The sequence below is a fragment of the Cupressus sempervirens genome, chromosome 3 (genome assembly GCF_028749045.1).
Source record: "Cupressus sempervirens isolate cs-2001-9-10 chromosome 3, ASM2874904v1, whole genome shotgun sequence".
NCBI classification, from domain to species: Eukaryota; Viridiplantae; Streptophyta; class Pinopsida; order Cupressales; family Cupressaceae; genus Cupressus; species Cupressus sempervirens.
In genome coordinates, this window is record NC_143120.1 from 1,053,187,241 (window position 1) to 1,053,208,593 (window position 21,353).

Consider the following 21,353-nt stretch of genomic DNA (forward strand, 5'->3'; position numbering starts at 1 on the left):
ATGAATTGACATAGTCACTCCAATTTTGCACCAGCACTTCAATGGTTTGGTAAGAAATTTATGAAGTCTTCGAGAAGATAAATTTTAGTTTTTGTAGTCGCGATGTCAAAGAAAAATATAAATTGTTGGTTCAAGTTTATGATTGCAATGTGAAAGAAAAATATAAGTTGTTGATCTTGATTTGGGATTGGGTTCAGGTTTGAACTTTCCGTCGATGGATTCGACTAAATTTTTTTTCTAGGGGTTAGGCTTGTTTTGGGATCTTTTGGACCAAAAATATATAAAATAAAAGTATATATATATGCAGCGTTAATTAAGTTAATAATACACCAGTATGCTAATAGACAAATAAAATTATAAAATAAACCACTATAATAATAGTTAAAACTTGACTATCATGATATATATTAAAACTTTTAGCTTAAATAATGTAGAAAAATACCAAAATATACCACCATATTAATGTTTTAGGTCAAAAATAATGATGTCAAGTTGTCCACTATGAACAATTAGCAATCAATAATGTTGTTACAATGTGGCATGTGGATCTCACCATGGTGTATGGGGATCCAAATATAGTTGGCAAGTTAGGTGATTCTTTGGCTAAGTGTGTTTCTACACATATGAGATGGCGAGTTTGTTCTCGTAATTGTGGATCTGGCATTGGGCTATCTGTAGTATGTCCGTGGTCCTGTCTCCCCTAGGGTGGATCATGCTACGGGATTTAGGTCTGTGTTTTACATTTAATGTTTCTCTCTTATCTGGATGGATGTGTGCCATGTATGACCTATATTTGAAGTTTATCTCTATCCAATTGTGTCCATTCTATATTTTCATGTGGATGCTTTCAGCATGGGACCTTATTGCATTTTGTTGTTGTCATGGCCAACTTGTATTTTGAATTGTAATATCCTTTTGGCATGGCTGACTTTGTTGTAAACTTCAATGAACTATGTTGTATATAAGCATAGTTTGTGTTTTGGCAAAGTATAATAGTGTAAGAGAGAGTGTCTTGTAATCGAGTGTGTGAAAATCTACAAGCAGATTTTTCGAAAGAGCAGCAGTTAGATTGTGTAATAGAGAAGCAAAGATAGAGACAGTGTGACAGAGTTGTGTGAATCAATTGCATTATTAAGAGATTACTTTTTCTCTATTGTAAAGAGTTATATGTACCTTGTCCCTAGGATAATGTGTCTTGGATGCACATGCTATTTGCAGTATCTTGCTACTTTAGTAGCAAGCCTCTGTTTGCATGTCCGGAGTAGTGAGCTCCTATTTGTATTTATGGTTGTATTAGCAGTGAGTCTCTGGTTGCAAGACTTCTGCAATGAGCTCCTTTTATCTTTGTAATCAGAAAATACATCAGATGCAGACAAAAAACAGAATAGGGCTGATGAATTGAAGACCTCTTATTCATTTTAAATTTTTAGGTACTCATTTTTTCATAAAATCTATTTTTCTTTCAATAAAGAAAGGCATGGAGCTAATAATGTAATAGTTTGAAAAGGAGTTATACTATTAACAAAAGATGCTATCATTGCAATAAGTTAGGGCATAAGGTAGTTTAAAGCAAATAGAGAGTAAATTTGGTAACTTCAATCAAGTGAATGAGAATAGAAATGATAAGAATTCCAATGGACACTGCTATTGTTGTAATAGATATGGACACAGAAAGGTTGAATGCAGTATAAATATTAGTATCAAGAATAATAAATTGATGAAAGTGAAAAAGGACGGTGTGGTTTGCTATAAATGTAATATGACATGACAAATTGCAAGGAGCTGCAAGAATATGGAAAAATAGGATAATTGTTAGATGATCGTAGAAGACTAAGAAGAAAGGAACAAGATATATTTAATGTGGAACACATGAGGCGTTTTCATTATGATAATAGATAGTTTCTATTATTTCTCTAAAGTATCTAATGGTTATCTATTGTAATCTTCTATAAATATTAGAATGTTTCTATAAATATTAGAATGCTTCTAATATTTAGTTTTATGTTTTCGGAATAGAATGTTTCTATTCTTTATGATTGTTTCTTAAGGAAGCATCTTTCAGTCTCTTGTATAAATTGATGTCTTGATCACTATTAATAACAAGCAAATATTTTCAAATTACTTCGTTATAGTTTTTTATAGTGGTCTGGCATTAATTTTGAATCTTGTTTCCTCCTCTATTAAATGACTGAAATTGAAAGTCTGAGGGGACGAGGAGTGGGTCAGTTCTATTGGGTGGATATTTTGCAACTGATAGTTTTGGGTAAAAATCTAGTAGCAAAATAGGATAACCAGCCACAACATGTGAGACTCTCCTACCTTAAAGGAAGGCTCCCCCTTCTCACCATTCCTTGGATCAACTCAAGGTAAGCAAGAAGTCAAGAGATTTTACAAAATGGGTGTTACCAATATCCTTTCTTCTTATCTTTCAAGAAAGAATTCACTTACTCGTGGAGCGAGTAATGGGCAGGGTGACTCTCTAACTACCCTTTTATCAAGAGCTGGAAATAGTGATACCAATAAACCTTCACTAACTCAAAAGGCTAGCTGAGGTTTGAATTTAAGTCAAGTCGTACTTCTAAATGGAAAAGCTTTACAATAAGGGCATAAAGACTCCTAAAAGTAAAAATAACTTAACTATTTTGCAAATTAAAAAAGAAGTATAAGCTACAGACAAAGCTTCTAGCTATATATTTCCACAATTGCTGCTGATCACAGCTCTGGCTTCAATTGCTTCTTAACTCTTTTTATATTGCTTCTTAACTCTTTTTATATTCAATTCACAAGATACAATTACCCAAAACACAAAATAACATGAATGAAAGATAACTTAGATGAAATATAGACAAAGCTTATATCTCACACGTAACAATCTCACTTAATCAAAGTTAAGTTTCAAATGCTCCTTTGTATTCACTTTCTCTCAAAATAGTGCTTACACAAACAAAGTTCTACTAGCACAATTTCTCCAAAGCTCTCTTTCATAAAGATAATGATGATTTTACAATGAGGGGGCACTCCTTTATATAGGTATAGGAGTTGAAAAAAAGGTGAAGGAAAAAGTGGGAGCAACTCAACCAAATTTGACCTAGTCTAACTAAAAGAGAAAATATAGGGTTACATGCAATTGCACATGCAACTCCCTTTACATCTTTTTACATACATGTAACTCACATTACATGTAATTACACATTTTCATATAATGCATCCTCTTAGACCTACAAACACGAAATAAAAACAAAAATAACAATCTTAAAGATTGTTTCTTAGTGCCTTGAATTTAACAATGATATGACGCACTGTGGGAAGATCAACAATTTCCATGGTCTTTGATATGGCTTCGATCCTCACTGCATCTACATATACTGATTTCAAAACTTTGGAATTTGCTGCCATAGAATCTAACAAGTGTTTTGTCAAGGGTTTATACAAGACAAACTTGTTCATTTTGTGTGAACCAAAGTCTTCAGAATCTACATCGACATTGATCCTAATCATATATTTTGAGCTTACCCTTTCAACTGCACTAAGATTACTAGACTCATCAATAACATGGCATCCCATCTGTTCAAATCAAAAGTAACACCTATTTCAACTGCTTGACAATCTCCAAGTGTTGCCTACAACTTTATGATCAGCTTCCTCAATATTTCCTCTTTGTAACTAATAAGTCCTTGAAATTTGAGGAACATTTCACATGATGGAAGAATGTCAGATGAGACCAAAGCATATAGATCAAAACTTGCCATTCCATCCCAATCATTCAGGATTTTCTTCAAATTATCTGCTTCTCGAGTCAAAGAAGAGATCAAGTTTTGCTCTATTCCATTTATCTCTTTGACACGCTTAAGAACTGCAAATGTCTCCATGATGACTCAGACTCCTTCAGAGATGAATTCTCCTATCCAAAATTTGGCAGCTTCAATCAGCTTTCTCTCTTTGGATGTTTAAGACATAGCAACAACACTTTGAGACGATTGTTGCCGAATGACCTCATTCAGGCGAGAAACTTCTTGTTTTAGTTGACTTTTCTTTTCTCATAGCTCATGATTGCTCTTTGATACACCAGCCAATGCATCTTGAGCATCTTATAAACAACTTAGACGTGATTGTTTTCCAATTTCAACCTTAGTGAACTTGTAATCAGAACAAGTAAGTTCTTTTGCAAGTTTCTCCACCAAGGGCTTAGCAACTTCAACAAACTTGATCTTATTTGAATCAACCAAAATCCTTGAAACAATCTTATCTTTCAAAGATTTAGATTTGGTCTTCTTGACAGGGAGATTATTCAGAGGTACAACCACTTTTCTTCTCTTTGTTGTTATTCTGCTCAACCATGCAAGCAAATTGAAACCTTCATCTGTAGAAGCAGATACAGTGGAGACCATTGGCATTGATCCAAATTGTATTTCCATTGTAGCAGAGCAAGATTTAGTTTGCACAACTTAAGGCATAGGAACATGCTGAGAGGACTCTGTTATGAAAAGCTCAAAACCTGTCAAAGAAGTATCAAGTTAGGAAACTTGACCACTTGTGAGAATTGGAAAATCCTCAAATACATTTGCCAAATGCTCATATTGTTCATTTGCAGAAATGAGAAGAGCAGCAGAAAAAATAGGAAGGGCCATTGTATTAACTTTCGGGACTAGAATAGGAGTGAAAACCATGGAGAATGAATCCACATCGTTATCTACCTCATCCAAAAAAGGTGCTTCATGAATAGATGGTGCACAAGTTTGTGTAGGCTTTGGGGGAGATATGATCATGACTTCCCCTTCTTCATTTGATTTTGTCTCTAGTTCCTCTTCTGATTCTTCGTCTGACACTTGAACTGGTTCAAATATTTGAGAAGATTTAGATCCTTTTCTACCGTTTAATTTCAATTTGAAGGAACCCTTAGCATCATAAGATGAGGCACCATCTTTCCCTATAATCTCTAACTGTGACTTCCTACCAAGAGGGCCAAAGCTTCCACAATCCAATACCATCTTAGGATTAACTCTTTTAAGGTCTTTATTTTTCAGTCATTTGTTAGTGTTTACCAATATGGATTGAAATCTATCCATGATAGATGTACCTTCCTTCTGTTGCCACTGAATAGGAAAAGGGCACTTTTTATCAAAAACAACACGATGAAACTCCGGATCAAGAATGTTGACATCGTCGTCAACTTGGAAATCTGAAGGGATCTCCAACATGTTGAGATCAATTATCTGTTGCAGGGTTAATCTATAGTAGTCCATTGTCATTATATCAAGCTCTGTTCTCATATCAATCAAGATGTTCTCAATGAGATGAACATACGTATAAGCTCTTTTCATTTGAGAATTCATCTCTCAATAATTAAAGTCAAATCTGGCCTTGAACTTTTCTAAGGTGATCAACTACAACTCTGCTTCCATGTTCTTTGCTTTGCGCACATAATTTATTGAATAGTTGTCAATCGCCAAGGGTTTAGCTGAGGTAATGTCGAAACTAGGCCTATGCATAGCATGCTGATCAGTTTGACAACCATGAGTTTGTCTAGCTGGCTCCATCAAGATGATTCGGTCTATAGCATACCTAGGTAAAGTATACGATTCGCCTTTAAAATACCCAACTCTTTAAGTATGTAAAAGTTAGAAATTGATGAAAATACAGCCGTATTGATTCACCTTTTCCCATGCTGCATCAAATACTCTCTTGACAGATAACTGTCTATCAAATAAACACCAAAAATGCCCAAAGAAGGCATCTTGGACTCTTCTGTAATGAAATTTACTATTTGCCTGAGTGATTTGGTCATGGTAATCCCAAACAGGAACCTAAAGACAATCTCCCTTGGTTGAGAGACCAAAGAAAGATCACATGGCAAAAGCAATGTAAACAATGTAAGAATTCATGTAGAAGGGCACTAAAGTTCCCACATTTCCAATCTGCTGGCAAAGTGCAGTACTGATTAGCTCTCCCCAAAAGATGTGTTCTTTGTTTTCTATGATTTGAAAGATGAATTTGTACATCCATGGCTCGAAATCAATAGAATCTTTGAGACCACAAACTCTGTTGAGAAGGATGATGAGATTCTTGTACTCTTGTTTAAAATTAGATCAATGAACGATCTTTGGCCATCGTGAGAACTTGTTCTTTTTATTATCTAACTAGTATTGGTTGACATACTTCCGATAATCACCTTTCTGCCCATTCCAGCATGCCAAAGATGATTCCTTGATTAGATTTGCGCACTCTACTTTATGTGGTACCTTGAAAATTTGTTTGATGACCTCTGAATCAAGGGTAATGACAACCTTGTCATCAGCATCCTTGATAATCTTTGATTTTGGAGTAAAACGTCGTGCACATCCAAGAACAAAGTCAGGTTTCATGGCTGCTATAGGAAATACGAACACCAAGTGAATCTTACTTCTTTTTATGCGCTTCATATCGTGACCAACAGGATTTTCAACTCTTCACAGAAAATCAGCCATGTCCTCGTGACCAATCATTGCGTCCATTACATTATCAAGAACAGATACAACTAATGATGGAGTTCCATGAGCCAACTCTTTATCGTATTGATATTTCATCTTTCCTTTGGATTTTGATGATGAGGGCATCTCTTGTGTTTGCACTACAACACAAAATCTCAAAACATAAACACATCATCAGAAGGAATCGCCATACAAGTTGATTTGGGATCAGCAACAAAGGATTGGAAACAGATTTGGAGACTTTGTAGATTCGATGAAATGATCTCAAAAGGAAATCATCATGCATATGCAGTGAATGAAGATGAAATGAACGGAATATGGAATGTAAGTGTTATGAAGGTGGAAAATGGAAGATGGAATGAAATGAAAATGTGTGAATGTGGAACACATGGAAGTGCGTGTGAATGAAGATTGCTGATTTTGAACATGATTTAGGGTTTTCAAGGCATTATTGCATGAAAAATGAGTACATGTAAGTGAAACATGTAATAGGAGATGAAAAGTGAGATGAAATGCGAATGCAGATGGAGGATGCACATTACATGCAAGTGCGAATGGAGGATGAAGTGCAAAGCATGGAAAGATGTGGAAACATGTATTTGCTCGTGAAGGTGCAAATGCATATGGAGAGATGGAAATGGAAAATGGAAGAGAGGATAATGAGCTTTATAGTCATCTTTGGTGAAAAGGTGAAGTCAAAGTACATGGAAGATGAAAATGGCATCTTTTTGACTTTTCAAAAAATGACTTTTAGTCAAAATCAGACCTTTGAGATGCTATTACACGTAAAAATATTCGTGTAATCGTGTCGTACGAATCGATGCGGAAAGTGAGATGAGTGAAAATGGAAGAGGAAAATGGGATTACATGCATGTGCGAATGGTGAATGAAATAGAAAACATGTAATTGCATTTGTCGGATGAGATGCGAAGTGTTGTGACATGTAAGATGGAAGTAAAACGTCATGATGCTTTTGCATGAAGTGAAACAAGTTCTTGGGAAAGAACTTGTGACTTCTCCAAAGTGGAGAAAACCGGCAACCAAAAACAAAACACAAAAACTCAAAAGAAAAGCGTACCTTTGGAAAGTGACTCAAACATGTAAAAATGCAATGCACTTCAACACACAAAATTCGAATTTGGAAATTGGGGAAAAACCAAAAACAAAAAAATGAACAATTTCTTCATTTTTAAAGGAAAAATGTACTTTCCATGGCATTGATTTCAACAAGTGGCAATTATCAAGCAACAATGTGCATAAAATCAGCAAGATAAGCAAAAATTAAATAGCAAGAAAGAATAAGTCCACTTACATGAAGATTAAGTGCCAAATATGAAGGAAAAAGATGCTCCAACGTTGAAAATGTCTTCAAAAACACTTAGACTTTTTCAACTTTGCAAATTTGAATGGGAGAGAGCAGAAAGCAAGGAGTTATTGTTGAAAGATGTCAAAACGTGTCCAATTCATGCTCCATGATCCAACATTTTTGGTGAAAACGTGTTTCACCAAGAAGCATGATGATTACATTTTGATCATTAAAGGTCAAAATGTGCATCAATATACAATGCAATCACCATAAAACACCAAATTGATTCATCATTGTGCAAAAAAAAAGGGTCAAAAATGGATCTATGTGGAGTTGTTTCCAAAAACGTGCCCTAGGATAGAGCTTCCAAAAACGATTTTCAGCATGATAAATCTATTCTTGATGTTAGAAAAACCATTGTCAAACAAAATCAACCTTGATGGAGAAGATCTCATGCAAAAACCTCAAGTAAATCTCTCAAAATGAGCAAAATCGGGTTCTTGGTGAGCAAATGCATGTGTTCTTTGTAAAATCAAACTTTTTAGAAGGCACATGATGTTTTAAAATATGTTTTTGGTCAAAATCAGACCTTTTGGAGTGACATGCATATTTTAAAAACTCCCAACAAAGAAAATCGAACCTATTGGAGTGCATAACACATTTTAAAACATGCACATGGTCAAAATGCCACCTTTTGGAATGCAATGCATATTTTAATGGGGCATTAAAAATATTTATATATCATATTTAAAATATATCACATATATATCATTTAAAAGTAACATTTAAATGAGCGTTTGATTTTAAAATAAAACATTAAACTAAAACTATATTAATTAAAAACTATATAGTTTATATAGTGACCTTAAGTGAAAAATCAAAAAGTAACTCAACTTAAAATTATAACATAAAGTGCACTATAGTTACTTTAAGTGAAAATTTAAATAATAAAGTAACTTAAAAACATAACATAAAGTGAATTTAAGCTATATTTTTCAAAAAGTGAATGTCAAATTGAAAATATAACATGATATTTTTAATTCGTATTGTTGCATTAAAAAGGTCCACTTTTGAGGCATTAAAACGGTCATATCTCTTGACTAACAACTCTGATTACACTCTAAGTTAGACCAAATCGAAGGAAAAACCGAAAACCACGACATGAGCAAGACCAAAGGACTAAAAAAAAACAAATGCAAACTCAAAAACAAAGAAAAGGATGATGAAGGCCTCAAAAATCAAGCGAAGGCTCAACAAAAAGCAAAACAAAAAAGGTTTGATGAAAGCCTTCAATAAAACAATTTGATATACGAATTGAAGTCGATTGATCGATCATCATTAAACAATTGGATATCAAATTCAAACTTGAGATATGCGAAACTAACTTGAAAAAGTTTCGTGTTGTTACTAACATTTTGTGGCGACAACATGCAGGACAAGAAGTTCATAAGAATTCATTCCCTCCTTGAGGTTGGATGTTGAGTTCCTTCTCAGTATGACAATAAGAGAATGAAGAATTTTCTAGAGGTAAGATTTGTATTATGTGGTATAGAAAGGTGATTGTATGGTTTTCTAAACAGTATATTAATTGTTTGGTTTTGTCAAAGATTGTTCATACTATCTTGTATTCAAATATGGATTGGAAAAATGTTATGTATTTGGATAGCTTGGATGTTACATCCCAATTTTTGACCTAGCTTGAAATATAGCCGTTGAGGTTTGCATGAAGTCAATTGGCAGTTTAATTTAATATAATCTGGCAAAATGGTAAGATGGTCGTTATGATTTCAAGTGAAGATGACATGTTAGTTGATCATTAATCGCGAATTCATGGAATTAAGATGAAAGGTTAACTGTTATGATTATTTATAATTAAATAATATAAAAATTAATTACGAAGAATTTCCTTGCAAGAAGCATGTCGAAGGAGTGAAAGCATTGTCAAAAAAAAATTAGGCAAGGCATCACCATCACTGGGTAGACGGGTAAAGGACCTAGCCAGAATACATCTGCGAGACTTGCATGAGTTATTTAATAATTTAATTAAAATAATTGGAATAAAATATTAAACGTATCTTAAAGCATTTTAAATTATCTTTTGTCATAGTATTTTTAAAATTGTTTATAAATGTTCATTTAAATATAACAATGATTTGACACCATTATCATTTAATAATTTCATAGTTGTACATTATAATAATGTTCGGATTATAATAATTGTATTATTATAATCTTTGAATTTTAATCTTCCAATTCTTTCCAACTTATTCTTTTGTTTCTTCTTAGTCAATTTAATATTTGGAATCCGAATGGTCATCTTGGATTTTCGTAGGGGTTTTCTTGTAATTGATGGAAGTCGTAAGAACATTTAATATATTTATATGAAACCTTTAAACGTATATGGACATCCATCCTTGCTCTCAACATTCTTCCATGCTCTTGGCATTCTCCCCACTCTCGGCTTTCAAGCCATTCACATTCGAACCCCTCATCTAGCATACAAATAATTGCAGAGGTAACAACAGGTGTATACTTGCATACGGCTGAGTATACTTGCCACGGATTGGAGGTCTCCCCAAACACTCAAGCTACTTAGTAACCAGGAAAAGTCACGTAAGGTTTATATTGCATTTCATTGAAACCGTTTTCCATTCCATCATAATTGTTAATGTATAAGTAATCGTTCCTGTAGCAGACGTACATGTTAATCATCTTTCATTGCAAGTATATCATTTTCCTCCTGTATTATAGAATACAAGCTGTGAAGAAGTCATACATTTTCCATATTCAATTTGCCTTTTATTTAATAGTGTTGCAAGATAATGGTTGAAGCCAACTACCGTCTTTTTCCAAGTTCATTATAATCTTTCAAGATCAATCGACTGCCATAGTAATTTTCCAATTTGAGTCTGTTTATCATTATAATATCCAAATGTGCAATATTCTGTAAATCATCTTTGAAATGTTTTTCTTCTTAGATAAAATTATTATACAATCTGAAATAAAGTTATCATCTAGTTGGATATCAATTACAAGATATTAGGTCACCAAATATGTTCTTATCGTTGATTGTCCCTTTAACTATAAACTGTCTCAATTTGAAAAATGGATATTGCAATGAAGTTTAGGATCTAAACTATTCCATTTATACTCAATCTGGAGATGAATATGAAATCATGATAAATCCAACGTGCTAGAACTAATATAATCACAGACTAAATCATGGACAGCAATAGATTTCTAGTTATTGGAAACTACTCTTATATCATACATGTTTTCTTAATTCATAAGAGTGTATCAATCATGCATATAAAAGATTGAAATGCAATGAAAGTTGTCACCAATTAAATTTAGCTTAGAATGTTATACATTCGTTCAAACCATACATAGATGAAAATATTATCATAAATCCAATTACCATTGAACTCACCAGGCAATATGGTGAAGAGGTGGAGTTAATTAGACATTCAATTTTGAGATCTTTAGACAACATAATTATGTAATCACTGTTAGTGAAATGCTGGATGCATGTTTAATTGACAGAACCGGTTGTTTTGAGAATTCCTAACACCTAGGATCCACCCGGCTATGTAGCCAAAAAAAAGGGTGAGGAGGTGAGAGAGAGGAACCATCAATAAAATGAATCAAAATCAGTTATGACATTTCAATATTTATCATTTAATATGAATTAATTAATAGCTCATGTATATTCCTGTTATTGTGATCTTTTGTTGCCAAGTCATATAGTGAGTTAATTACCAGGAAGCCCAAAGGATGGCATGATGACCCTTAACTATTCCGGGTAGGGAGGGCCTTTCTCGTTAGAAATCGTGTGGAGATATGTTGTGGTCTGAGGTTCGGTGGTTAAGCCCCTGACAATGTTTCACCTCTCTCAAGATGTTGGATTTGCATCAGACAAAAATAAGCTATGCATTCAATTGTTTATCAAAAACAGGTATCATTTTTAGTTATGTGGAGGTAGGATTAAATTGAGTTAATTTATTGTTACCGTTATAGAATAGTGGATTGTTTTTCATATCAACTATAAGTATATTTCTAACCTTGAGTTACTGTCACAGTTAAGCAATCGAAAGGAAAGGAATCTGAAGCCCAATGCGATTCTGTCGTCATGGAAGCCCTAAATTGAATCCGTGGTCGCGAAAGCCCTTAATTGAATCCATGGTCGTGAAAGCCCTAAATTGAATCCATGGTAGCCGATGCCCTAAGTGATATAGCAATATCAAAAGCCCTAAATGAATCGATGGTAAATGATGCCCTAATTGATACAGTGGTATGTGATGCCCTAATTTAAAATAGAGTAGTATTTAATTGTAATTATCCTTTTTTCTAAGATAGCAGTTTGTAGATGATAGTCATCATATGAAATTGTTATAGTGTATTTGTGGACTAACTCGGGTGGTTGCAGAAGCATCCCTGGTTTGATTCGAACTCATTTTTACAAGGTATGTGGTTTTCAATTTCTGTGGTAATTTCATTTGATGGTAATTCAAGTTTTTAATTAAGAATTTTTGTTTAACTATTTTTAATAGTAAATCTTATTCACATGAACATGAATGATATAACTGTCTTCCTATGAAACGAAGTAGTAACTGTATTCCTTGAGTATGTTGAATGATAAATTAGACCCGAAAAAATGGGATGTTACATTGGATGACAATCTTGTTGACTGTACAAGATTCTTTGATAGGTTGAAAAATAATATGAGTCTATGGAACTAGTTTTTTCCTATTCAAATATATTGTTTCTATGTTAATAAGAGTTGTTGCTACATAGACGTAAAGTCTAAAATTGTTTGGGCAACTATGTTTTCATGTAAGACTACTGACGAATAATGTACGTGCAATATTGAGACTCTTAAGGATACTAGTGTTTTTATCTCTTTTCTGGCCGAGCTTGTTCTATGTTTTGGTTCGAATATTTTTGGCATGGGAACTTATTGCATTTTCTTGTTGTCATGGCTGACTTCTAACTTAAATTGTAATATCCTTTTGGCATGGTTGACCTTGGTGTAAACTTTAATGATCAATATTCTATATAAATAAAGTTTGTGCTTTGACAAAATGTAAGAGTTAAAGAGAATGTGAGTTGCAATTGAGCATGTGAAGATGCACAAGCAGTGTTTTAAAAGAGAAAAAGTTAGTTTATGTAATAAAGAAGCCAAGGCAAAGATAGCCTGACATAGTTGTAAAGATCAGCTGAATTATCAGGAATAATTTATCTTTATCTACTGTGAAGAGTTGAATGTGCCCTGTTTCTATGACAGTGTGTCTTGGTGCACAAGTTGCAGTATCTTGCTAATTCGGCAGTGAACCTCTGTTGGCAAGTCTGGAGCAGTGAGATCCCATCTGTATTCATTGTTCTATTGGCAATGAGCCTCTGGTTGCAACTCTGAAGCAGTGAGCTCTTTTTATCTTTGTAATCAGAATAGTTACACCAGTGAATTTTCTTTGTGGGCAAGTGCTCACTGTGGTTTTTCCCAGTTTGGGTTTTTGGCATATAATAATCTTGGTATTCATGTGTTGTTTCACTTCTTTATTTGCTTAATATTTTATATGGTGGAAATTGAAGTTAATTGATTGCTCGAGTGATTTTAGTTTATGTTGATTCACCTCCCCTCCCCCCCCCCCCCCACCAAACAAATCTCAGCATCCAGACTGTTCATCAAATACTTCGAACAGTTATACTAATGTTTTCAAAACACACGGTTTGGTAGTTAGCAATAGATTTTAAAATTAAAAAACACCCTTAATGGAAACCGAAGGCAAATAAAAGCAACCATGAACATAATAGTTTTGTAAAACAAAGAAAATATCATACACAAAGAATATTCATAAGTGATCTCCAGAGTACATAACTAAATAACTTATTTCTTGTCATACACTACAATGTTAGGCTATTCATAAGCATTTAGATCTATGAAACAACTAATTTGTAACATTATCACTGCAGTACCTGTCGCCCAAGTTTCTTCTCTCTCAAAATAAGTACCAATGTTGCCAACAATAAACACAGTCCATGACCCCAATCACCAAACATAACAGCAAACAAAAATGGAAATGTGATGATTGTATATACTGTAGGATTGGCTTCTCGATACTTCGCCATGCTGCAAATTTAACAAATATGCACATTAATTTCAAAGAATTATCATGTCTTCCAAAATATTTTTCCGAAAAAAAAAACCCAAAATTGTAATATTTGCTTAATGGTATGATATTAAGTATCCTGTATCAGAGAGAATAATTATATTCTTCTAATAATTGCATCAGGTCTTCAATCACCTGATGAATATAAAGAGTAAAAATCTATAGTGAAATTATTTTACCTTTTTCTTCCAAAATTACTTATAGTTACAATTTGGAATACCAGTGCTTTACTATCGCCAAATATTTGATTGCAACCAATTTTCAACATCAACAAAGACACGACTTTTCAGAGCAGCAAAAAGCTTATTATTTTGTAGCTGAGAACCATTATCCAGCCAAAACAAGGTAGAGGAATACATTTACTATATATCCATCACATAGGAAGAAAAGACCAATATATGAATAGTTAATTATTGCACTCTCTACTTCTATCAAAACTTTGAAGCTGTACCAGAGATGCCTTTTGTGCAAGATCATACACACTGGACTTGATATATGTAGTGCATTTCTTGGTTAGGATTTAACTGAGAAAATTCTATGCACATACCGATAAAGACGTCTTCCGCAATAAATGAGAACTCATCTGACTGTTTAAAGGGTACTAGTTTTACCAAACACTTCACTTAATAGCTGATGCGTTCTTTAAGATTTCCAAACAAATGCTGATTATTTAAAAAATAAAGATGTCTATTAAAAATTAAAAGTCTGACTCATAGAAAATAAAGGATTACTGCAATCTCACTTGCAATTTCAAAGACAAGCTTCAAATCCTAGTATAGACCAACCTTTAGCCAAATGTAATCTTAAATTGTTCATTTTTAAGTGGCTAGTCATCTCATTGTTGATATCAACCTTCAATACAAGACTCACAGAACATTTGTCTTTAACGCACTTGAGCCATGTCTAAAGATCTCAAAACAACAAAGACTTTTAAACAAATAAAGACATGGAATCAAATTTTAAAATGAAAGTCTGACACATTGTATATGAAAAATAACAAATAATGGCTAATCAAAATCCTTGTAGAGACAGACATTAAGCCAGAGGTAGCTTTGATTGCTAATTATGTTTATTTTTTAAGCATCTTGTGATCTCATTGTTGATACAAACCTTCGATAAACATTTTCAGATAAAGGGGATAACTGATGGTATTTTCTCCCAAATACTGGAAATAATATTACACTTTTATTATTTTTAAATGATGTACTTTCCTGTTATGCTGACCTATTTTTGATCACTCGTTGACATAGATATTTTTCTCTCGAAGGCTGAAGTTTCTTATACAAGTCTGTTGCTTTTATTAACTAAGTTGCCAGTTTGGATTCTAGTACAAACGTGGGCTTAAGATTCGAATTCAAAATTCGTCCAAATTGTTGGGGGTTGGTTTTGTGTTCATTTTCGGTTTTAAGTACAAGAAGTTTTTTAATGTAAATAAATGTAAAAATATGCTGCAGCAAATAGGTTCACACACCTCTATGCTAATATTAAAGCAACCTAGCAAAATACACCACCACAAATAGTAATGTTTTAGTCCAAATGACAACAAAATGCTGAAATACACCACAATATCAATGTTTCAGTTCGAAAACAATAATGTCAATATTAAGAGTCAGCCATTAGTGATCAAAAATCATCAAACAAATCATCATCATTCTGCTGTTGCAAATTAGAAGCCCAGAAAGTGCCACTAGCATCCGTACTAGCAGCCTCGGGCCCAACCTCAAAATCGGCCTCAACATCACTAAGTACCTTGCCATCACCATCATCAATTAAAAGTGCATCAAACTAGGCTTCTGATTCTGCAAAATCTGGTTCAACACCCCAATGGTTTGCCTCCCCTTTTTTGTAAGTATTATCTTTGTGTTAAGAGCCTCAAGTTTGAAAGCACAAAGACCAAGTTATTTGTCTTCTTGGAGTTTAGTTTGTTGCATTTTATTGAGCGGATGAAAGAGTATGTGCTCTACTTCCTCTCAGATGATGATGAACTAGCAACCTATCAAGATTTACAATTTTGATATTAGAGAGTTAAAAGTTTTGAATCAAATATAAGTTACAATATTCATCAAGAAGAATTTAGATATTAGAATCCTAAGAGCAAAGTTGTGAAAAAAAATTTATGGCAATGGTTTACAAGTGCTAGTACATTTGTTCATGAAGGTACCGCCATTTATGAGCATCAACATTGTTCTTGTCCTCAAGAGCTTCAACACCACAATCATCGGTATATAGAAACTCATGAATTTAGACCTAACAGCAGGTCGCATGTGCCTGGGAAAGAGTCTACAAAGGGCTTCCTTGTACCCTTGAGCAACTTTAGGATCTCTTTATGGGGCAACTCTAATGGTACTCCCCTTGAGGATCGATTAACTATAGAACCCGGGGCTCAATACAAAGGCAAGTGGATGCAAAGGGGTAGTCATTTTGTTCCATCTCTCTACCATGATTACCTGGAATTCCTCAAAGAACTTTTTATCAGGATCTTCCTCTCTCTCATTTATGATACTTCTAATATCCTCAATCATGGAGTCAATGCAATCATATACCTCACCCAAGAAAGGCCTATCCAAGTCACTGCATTCGATCATTCTCAATATAGGCTCAGTGAACTTCAAGAGGTACTGAACACGATCCCACACAGAGTCATCTGGGTATCAATGCCTTAATGGCAGCTGCCTTGACACTATTAGATTGCCTCCATTCACACTAACTAGCATTGATTACCATTCTAGATAATGCCTCTTGAACCTTGACAAGGCACCTCAAAACAATAGTATTGGAGGCAAAACAATCCTCAGCAACCTATTTAGAGATCAAAAGGATAATAAATTAAAATCAAGATTGATATTTAAATTTAAAAACATAGAAATTTTACTAAACTAAAATGACTACATTTCCATGTTTAAATTTTTAAATAATTTAACTTACTTGGAAGGGCTCCAATTTCAAGAATTGTCTATATATGGCTTGCATTATATTGTGGTTTGTGATGAACATTGGGATCTTGTGCATCTTCAAACATTTTTTTAATCCACTCAATCTAAGTGTCAATGTTTTATAGCATTAGGTAGAGTGAGTGCATAGCACAAGATGGCCAAAAAATGTGTTTGAAGCGCTCCTCAACTAATAACCCGACAACCCTATAATTCTTGGCATTGTCAATTATTTCCTAAACAACACTTTGAGGGTCAACTTGCTCAATGACTTGGATGAGAATGTTTGCGATGAAAGGACCGTCATTCACCTCCCCTTCACAATCCACAACTTGTAGAAATATTACACCTCTTGTGGACATTGCAATAACATTGACTAAAGGACGATTTCTTGCACCTTTCCATCCATTACATACTATGGTAACACTTGTTCCAATCCATGAATCCTTGATGGGTTGCATGGAAGCCTCTACATTGATCACCTCTCTATCCAATGAAGTGGTGCATACCTTGTCATAACCCAGGCCCTTGAACCCCTTTTAAGCCTCATTATTTGCTCTCACCATTTCTTGCCAATGCATTGAGCAAGCAATACTAAATGACAATTCATTTGCATTGATGCATCTTGCTACGACTTCCTCGGAAAAGTCTCTACCTTCATTCTGAAATGATATTTCCAAGGGCCCCTTTGCTTTCTTATTTGCAACTAGTTCTTGAGGAGCACACAAGAATGGATAGCCCTCTAAGGGTAGTTCATTGGAAGTGGAAGTTGAGTCCATAGATGATGATTTTGTATTTTTTTGAGCCTTTTACAAGGGATTGGAATTTTTCCCTCCACGATGCTTCACCTGCTTGTTTTTTTCTTCATTATCTTTGTTTACAATATGGTTTGGAACAAGGGTTTTAGGTAGCACCCGATCAACTCTTGGCTTCCCTATACAAAATTTAATGCCTTTTCGAGGAATGGAGCACAAATTTGCTTTTATTCTACTATAAGAGCTACTAGATTCCTCTTTCCAATGGCTGCAAATCCACAAAAAACCTCCTCCACCTAGTATTGGTTGAACCATTTCCATAGTGGAGAGCATATGTCTATTTTGAAGGGAGATTTTCCAGTGCTAGAAGTAGAAACACTTGCAGAAAAATAGACTTAGAGAACTAATTTTATTTTGTTATCTCTGTTATTTTCCAAAGAAAAGCTTCAGCACAACGACAACTTGAATTTACTGAGATTTGCAGACCTACAAAAGTTATCTTGATTATCACTTATCTCTGTTATTTCCCAGAAAAGGCTTCAGCTCACAATTAAGTTATAAACTAACTGTCCCTGCCTACAATCGTTGCCCAAGCTTGAAGTTGGAAGACAGTAAAAGGGAATACTCACTGCCTCCATTAAATTGTCGCTGCCTTCCAGGCTTGCAAAAATCACTGCCTACATAAAACTATTGTTGTAGCCTGTCTTCCACAAATGTTAAAATCTCATAAAACTGTTGCTGCCTTCCACAAATCAGAAATGACATATTAAATAGGGAAAAGGTCTTTATAAAACAAAAGTTGTATTAGGCTTTGGAAGTTTGATTCGAGCAAAAGGTCAAGAAAACTTTATGAAAAGTCAACAAAATGATATTTTCCCCCAAACTCACCCCAAAATTATCAGAATTCTGTCTGGGCTAGCGTGGCGATTTAAAAAGTCTAGCGAATGCCCTCCAAATTTACCCATGGTTTGGAAAAGCATTTACGGCAAATTTCTCAGACTAAAGTTGACTTTTGACCAAATTCGAATTCACAGTGAATCGAATTTCAACTTCCCCCTGTTCTGGGTGAATCCGCTAATCATGTTAGTTTCTTTGATGTTTATTGTCACTTCTCAGTTTTCTACTTGACATACAAACAGGAATTGGAAATTTATTAATTTTCCCAACCAACAAATAAAACAGAAAAATATATCAGAAAACAAGAACCAATGTAACTCAACATAAATGAAAAAAAGCCCTTTGTTGTACCACTATGAAAAATATTGTATTTAGTCATTGTTGGTAAACAGGCCCGTCTTTACAAAATTTAGTCGATTTTTAACTCTATTTGCTCAATCAATAAAGAAAAACGCCACCAAAAATGTAGAGAGATCTACAGTTTATTGCTTTTTTTCCTCTGCATTTGAGAGGGGCGTCCCCCTTGCATGATACAATTTGAGATTATTTGGGGTATGCTTTTGAACGGAAAGCAGAAAAGTAAAGCTAATATCTGTGCATAGCCATAACACAAATGTGAATACAAACTTTGAATCAATGGAACAAACACAAACAAGGCATTGATTACTTACTCTGTACTCACAAATGATAATCAATAGAATGAATAGAATTTCCTTTCAAATATGACTAGATAAGAACTCACAGATTCTGAAATAAACACATACATAGTCTGATATTCATATTACAGAGAAGACATCGAAAAACAATTGTAAAATCACAGAAGAAAATATGCAGTCAAATGGAAAGATAAATAGACAATATACACAGAGTCACATATCACCCTGAACTTCTTCAATGAAAAGAGAGCTCAAAAACACATTTGCCCCTGTACAACAGCTTATGTTTGATAATAAAGTACACTGCTGTCTTCCCCCTTCTCTCCATACTCAATCCACATTCCTTGGACAACTTTTCAATAAATATTACAGGATGACCATTCAATTTTCCATAACTGCTTCTTTAAGGTTGGAAGTTTTACCAAAGATTATAAAATAGATTGCAAAATGATTCCCATGCACAAATCATTAATTTGAAAAATCTGTCAAGTAATCATAAACATAAACTTAAAATTAAAATAAAATGATATGCTCCAGCTTAAAGTTGACCACCAAATGACTGTCAAGGAACCAATGGACAAGAAACTAAATTTTGGAATCTATATCTTGCTTTCTCTGTTTCACTCTTGGTAAATTCTTTCCAAAAGCTTTTAGATTCTTGGTTGTTTCATTGATAATCTCCTCACAGAAATATTTATCATGTAGCTAGGATTCAATTCCCTATGATGACAACATTGCTACTAGTCAACTTCACTTCAATGGTCCTTGTGCCAGCTTCAATTTTCTACCCCAACCTGAATTTATTCCTTAATTAAATTAGTAGAGGAGCTTATTTCAGTGATTGAATGTTGCATTTGAATCCTACTGTTCATCCAATGAAGTAGAAAGAACCAATTTTATCAAGAAGGAATTCAATAGTTACAACCCCGATGTCGTAGCTGCAACAATAGCATTTCCCATGCTTTTTCTTAGCTCAGGATTCAAAGTAGGTGATGGTGCCACCTCTGAAAGCTACTAATTCCTCCTCCAAATACTGCATTCATCCTCATGAAAAAGAAAACAATTACTGTATTTATCTGCAAAAATGTAAATTTCAATTTATCTTTTTTTTTTTAATTTTCTTTTGAAAGAGAGTTCTGGTTATCCCTTCCCTGGAAGCCCTCAGCTCACACAAAACTTTTCCAGATATGAAATTGTTTTTGTTAGGCATCTTTCTCTCATCTGAAAATACAAATACATATAGCATTTATCTTCTCCACAGATTCTCAACTCCTATTTGATAACATGTTTAGGAATAGAGAAATAGTTGCATACGTCATAACGCAACCCATCTACCATTTTGTAATATAAACAAGGCATAAAAAGTAATAATTACCTAAGAGGGCATCCCTGATAAAGCAATAAATAAACAATAAAAACTCAATAAATTTGTCCCTGGAGGACCAAAAAAATTCAATAAAGTTATATTGAACCCTCTGTTAGATTTCAAGATGAGACCTCCAACCACTAAACATTGAAATGCAATGGTGAATCTTGAAAATGAATCTACTCTATAAATGGAATTGTTTTCATCCAACCCTGTTTTAGATTCTTCATTGACATCAATAAGTCACTTTAATTCTCAAAAATAATTAAATATGAATGTTGCTAATAGGTTTGGGACTTATTCAGTACTTCATTTTAGATTACGGTAAAAGCAAATTTTGAAGGGACTCAAAACCCTTTACAAAAAACTAAAGATAAACATTAAGCACTACTAGGTTTTACAAGGACCTGAAACCTAAAGTTTTAAACAAAGAAACCAGGTTTTATAGGAACCTGAAACCAGAAGTTTAAACTATAAAAAACAACCAGGGTTTACAAGGACCTGGAACCTAAAGTTTTAAACAAGCTAGAAAACATAAAGCAAAAATCCAAAAAAACCACCCGGACTAGCACGCAGCACACCCGCTCTAAGACCAGCGGCTACAACAACTCTTTGATGATATTCGCCACCTCTTTACCTGCTTCTGCAGTACTCTGGATAATGTCCGCCAAAGCTAAAACAAGAGCCTCAAGAGCCTCAGTGGCCTTTTTCCTCGTGCTTTGCCTAGTTCTCTTACTAGGACCACCTGGACTCCTCAACCCCATATTACCAAAAGACATTATCTCCTCATTACTCTTTTTACCCAAACT

The 21,353-nt window shown here is 34.1% G+C and overlaps 1 protein-coding gene across 7 annotated transcripts in view; it reads right to left on the reverse strand.

Moving 5' to 3' along the window:
- LOC149570353 (V-type proton ATPase subunit a1-like) overlaps nt 1-21,353 on the reverse strand; it is a 234,424-nt gene that overhangs the window by 30,013 nt on the left and 183,058 nt on the right. For all 7 annotated transcript variants that reach the window (XR_016362925.1, XM_089822996.1, XM_089822995.1 and 4 more), the window contains exon 11: nt 13,747-13,900. Coding sequence is in view for 6 of the 7 variants with exons in the window: in XM_089822996.1 (XP_089679122.1) it covers nt 13,747-13,900 (154 nt within the window). In the remaining variant the exon portion in view is untranslated. The remainder of the gene's footprint in view (nt 1-13,746; nt 13,901-21,353) is intronic.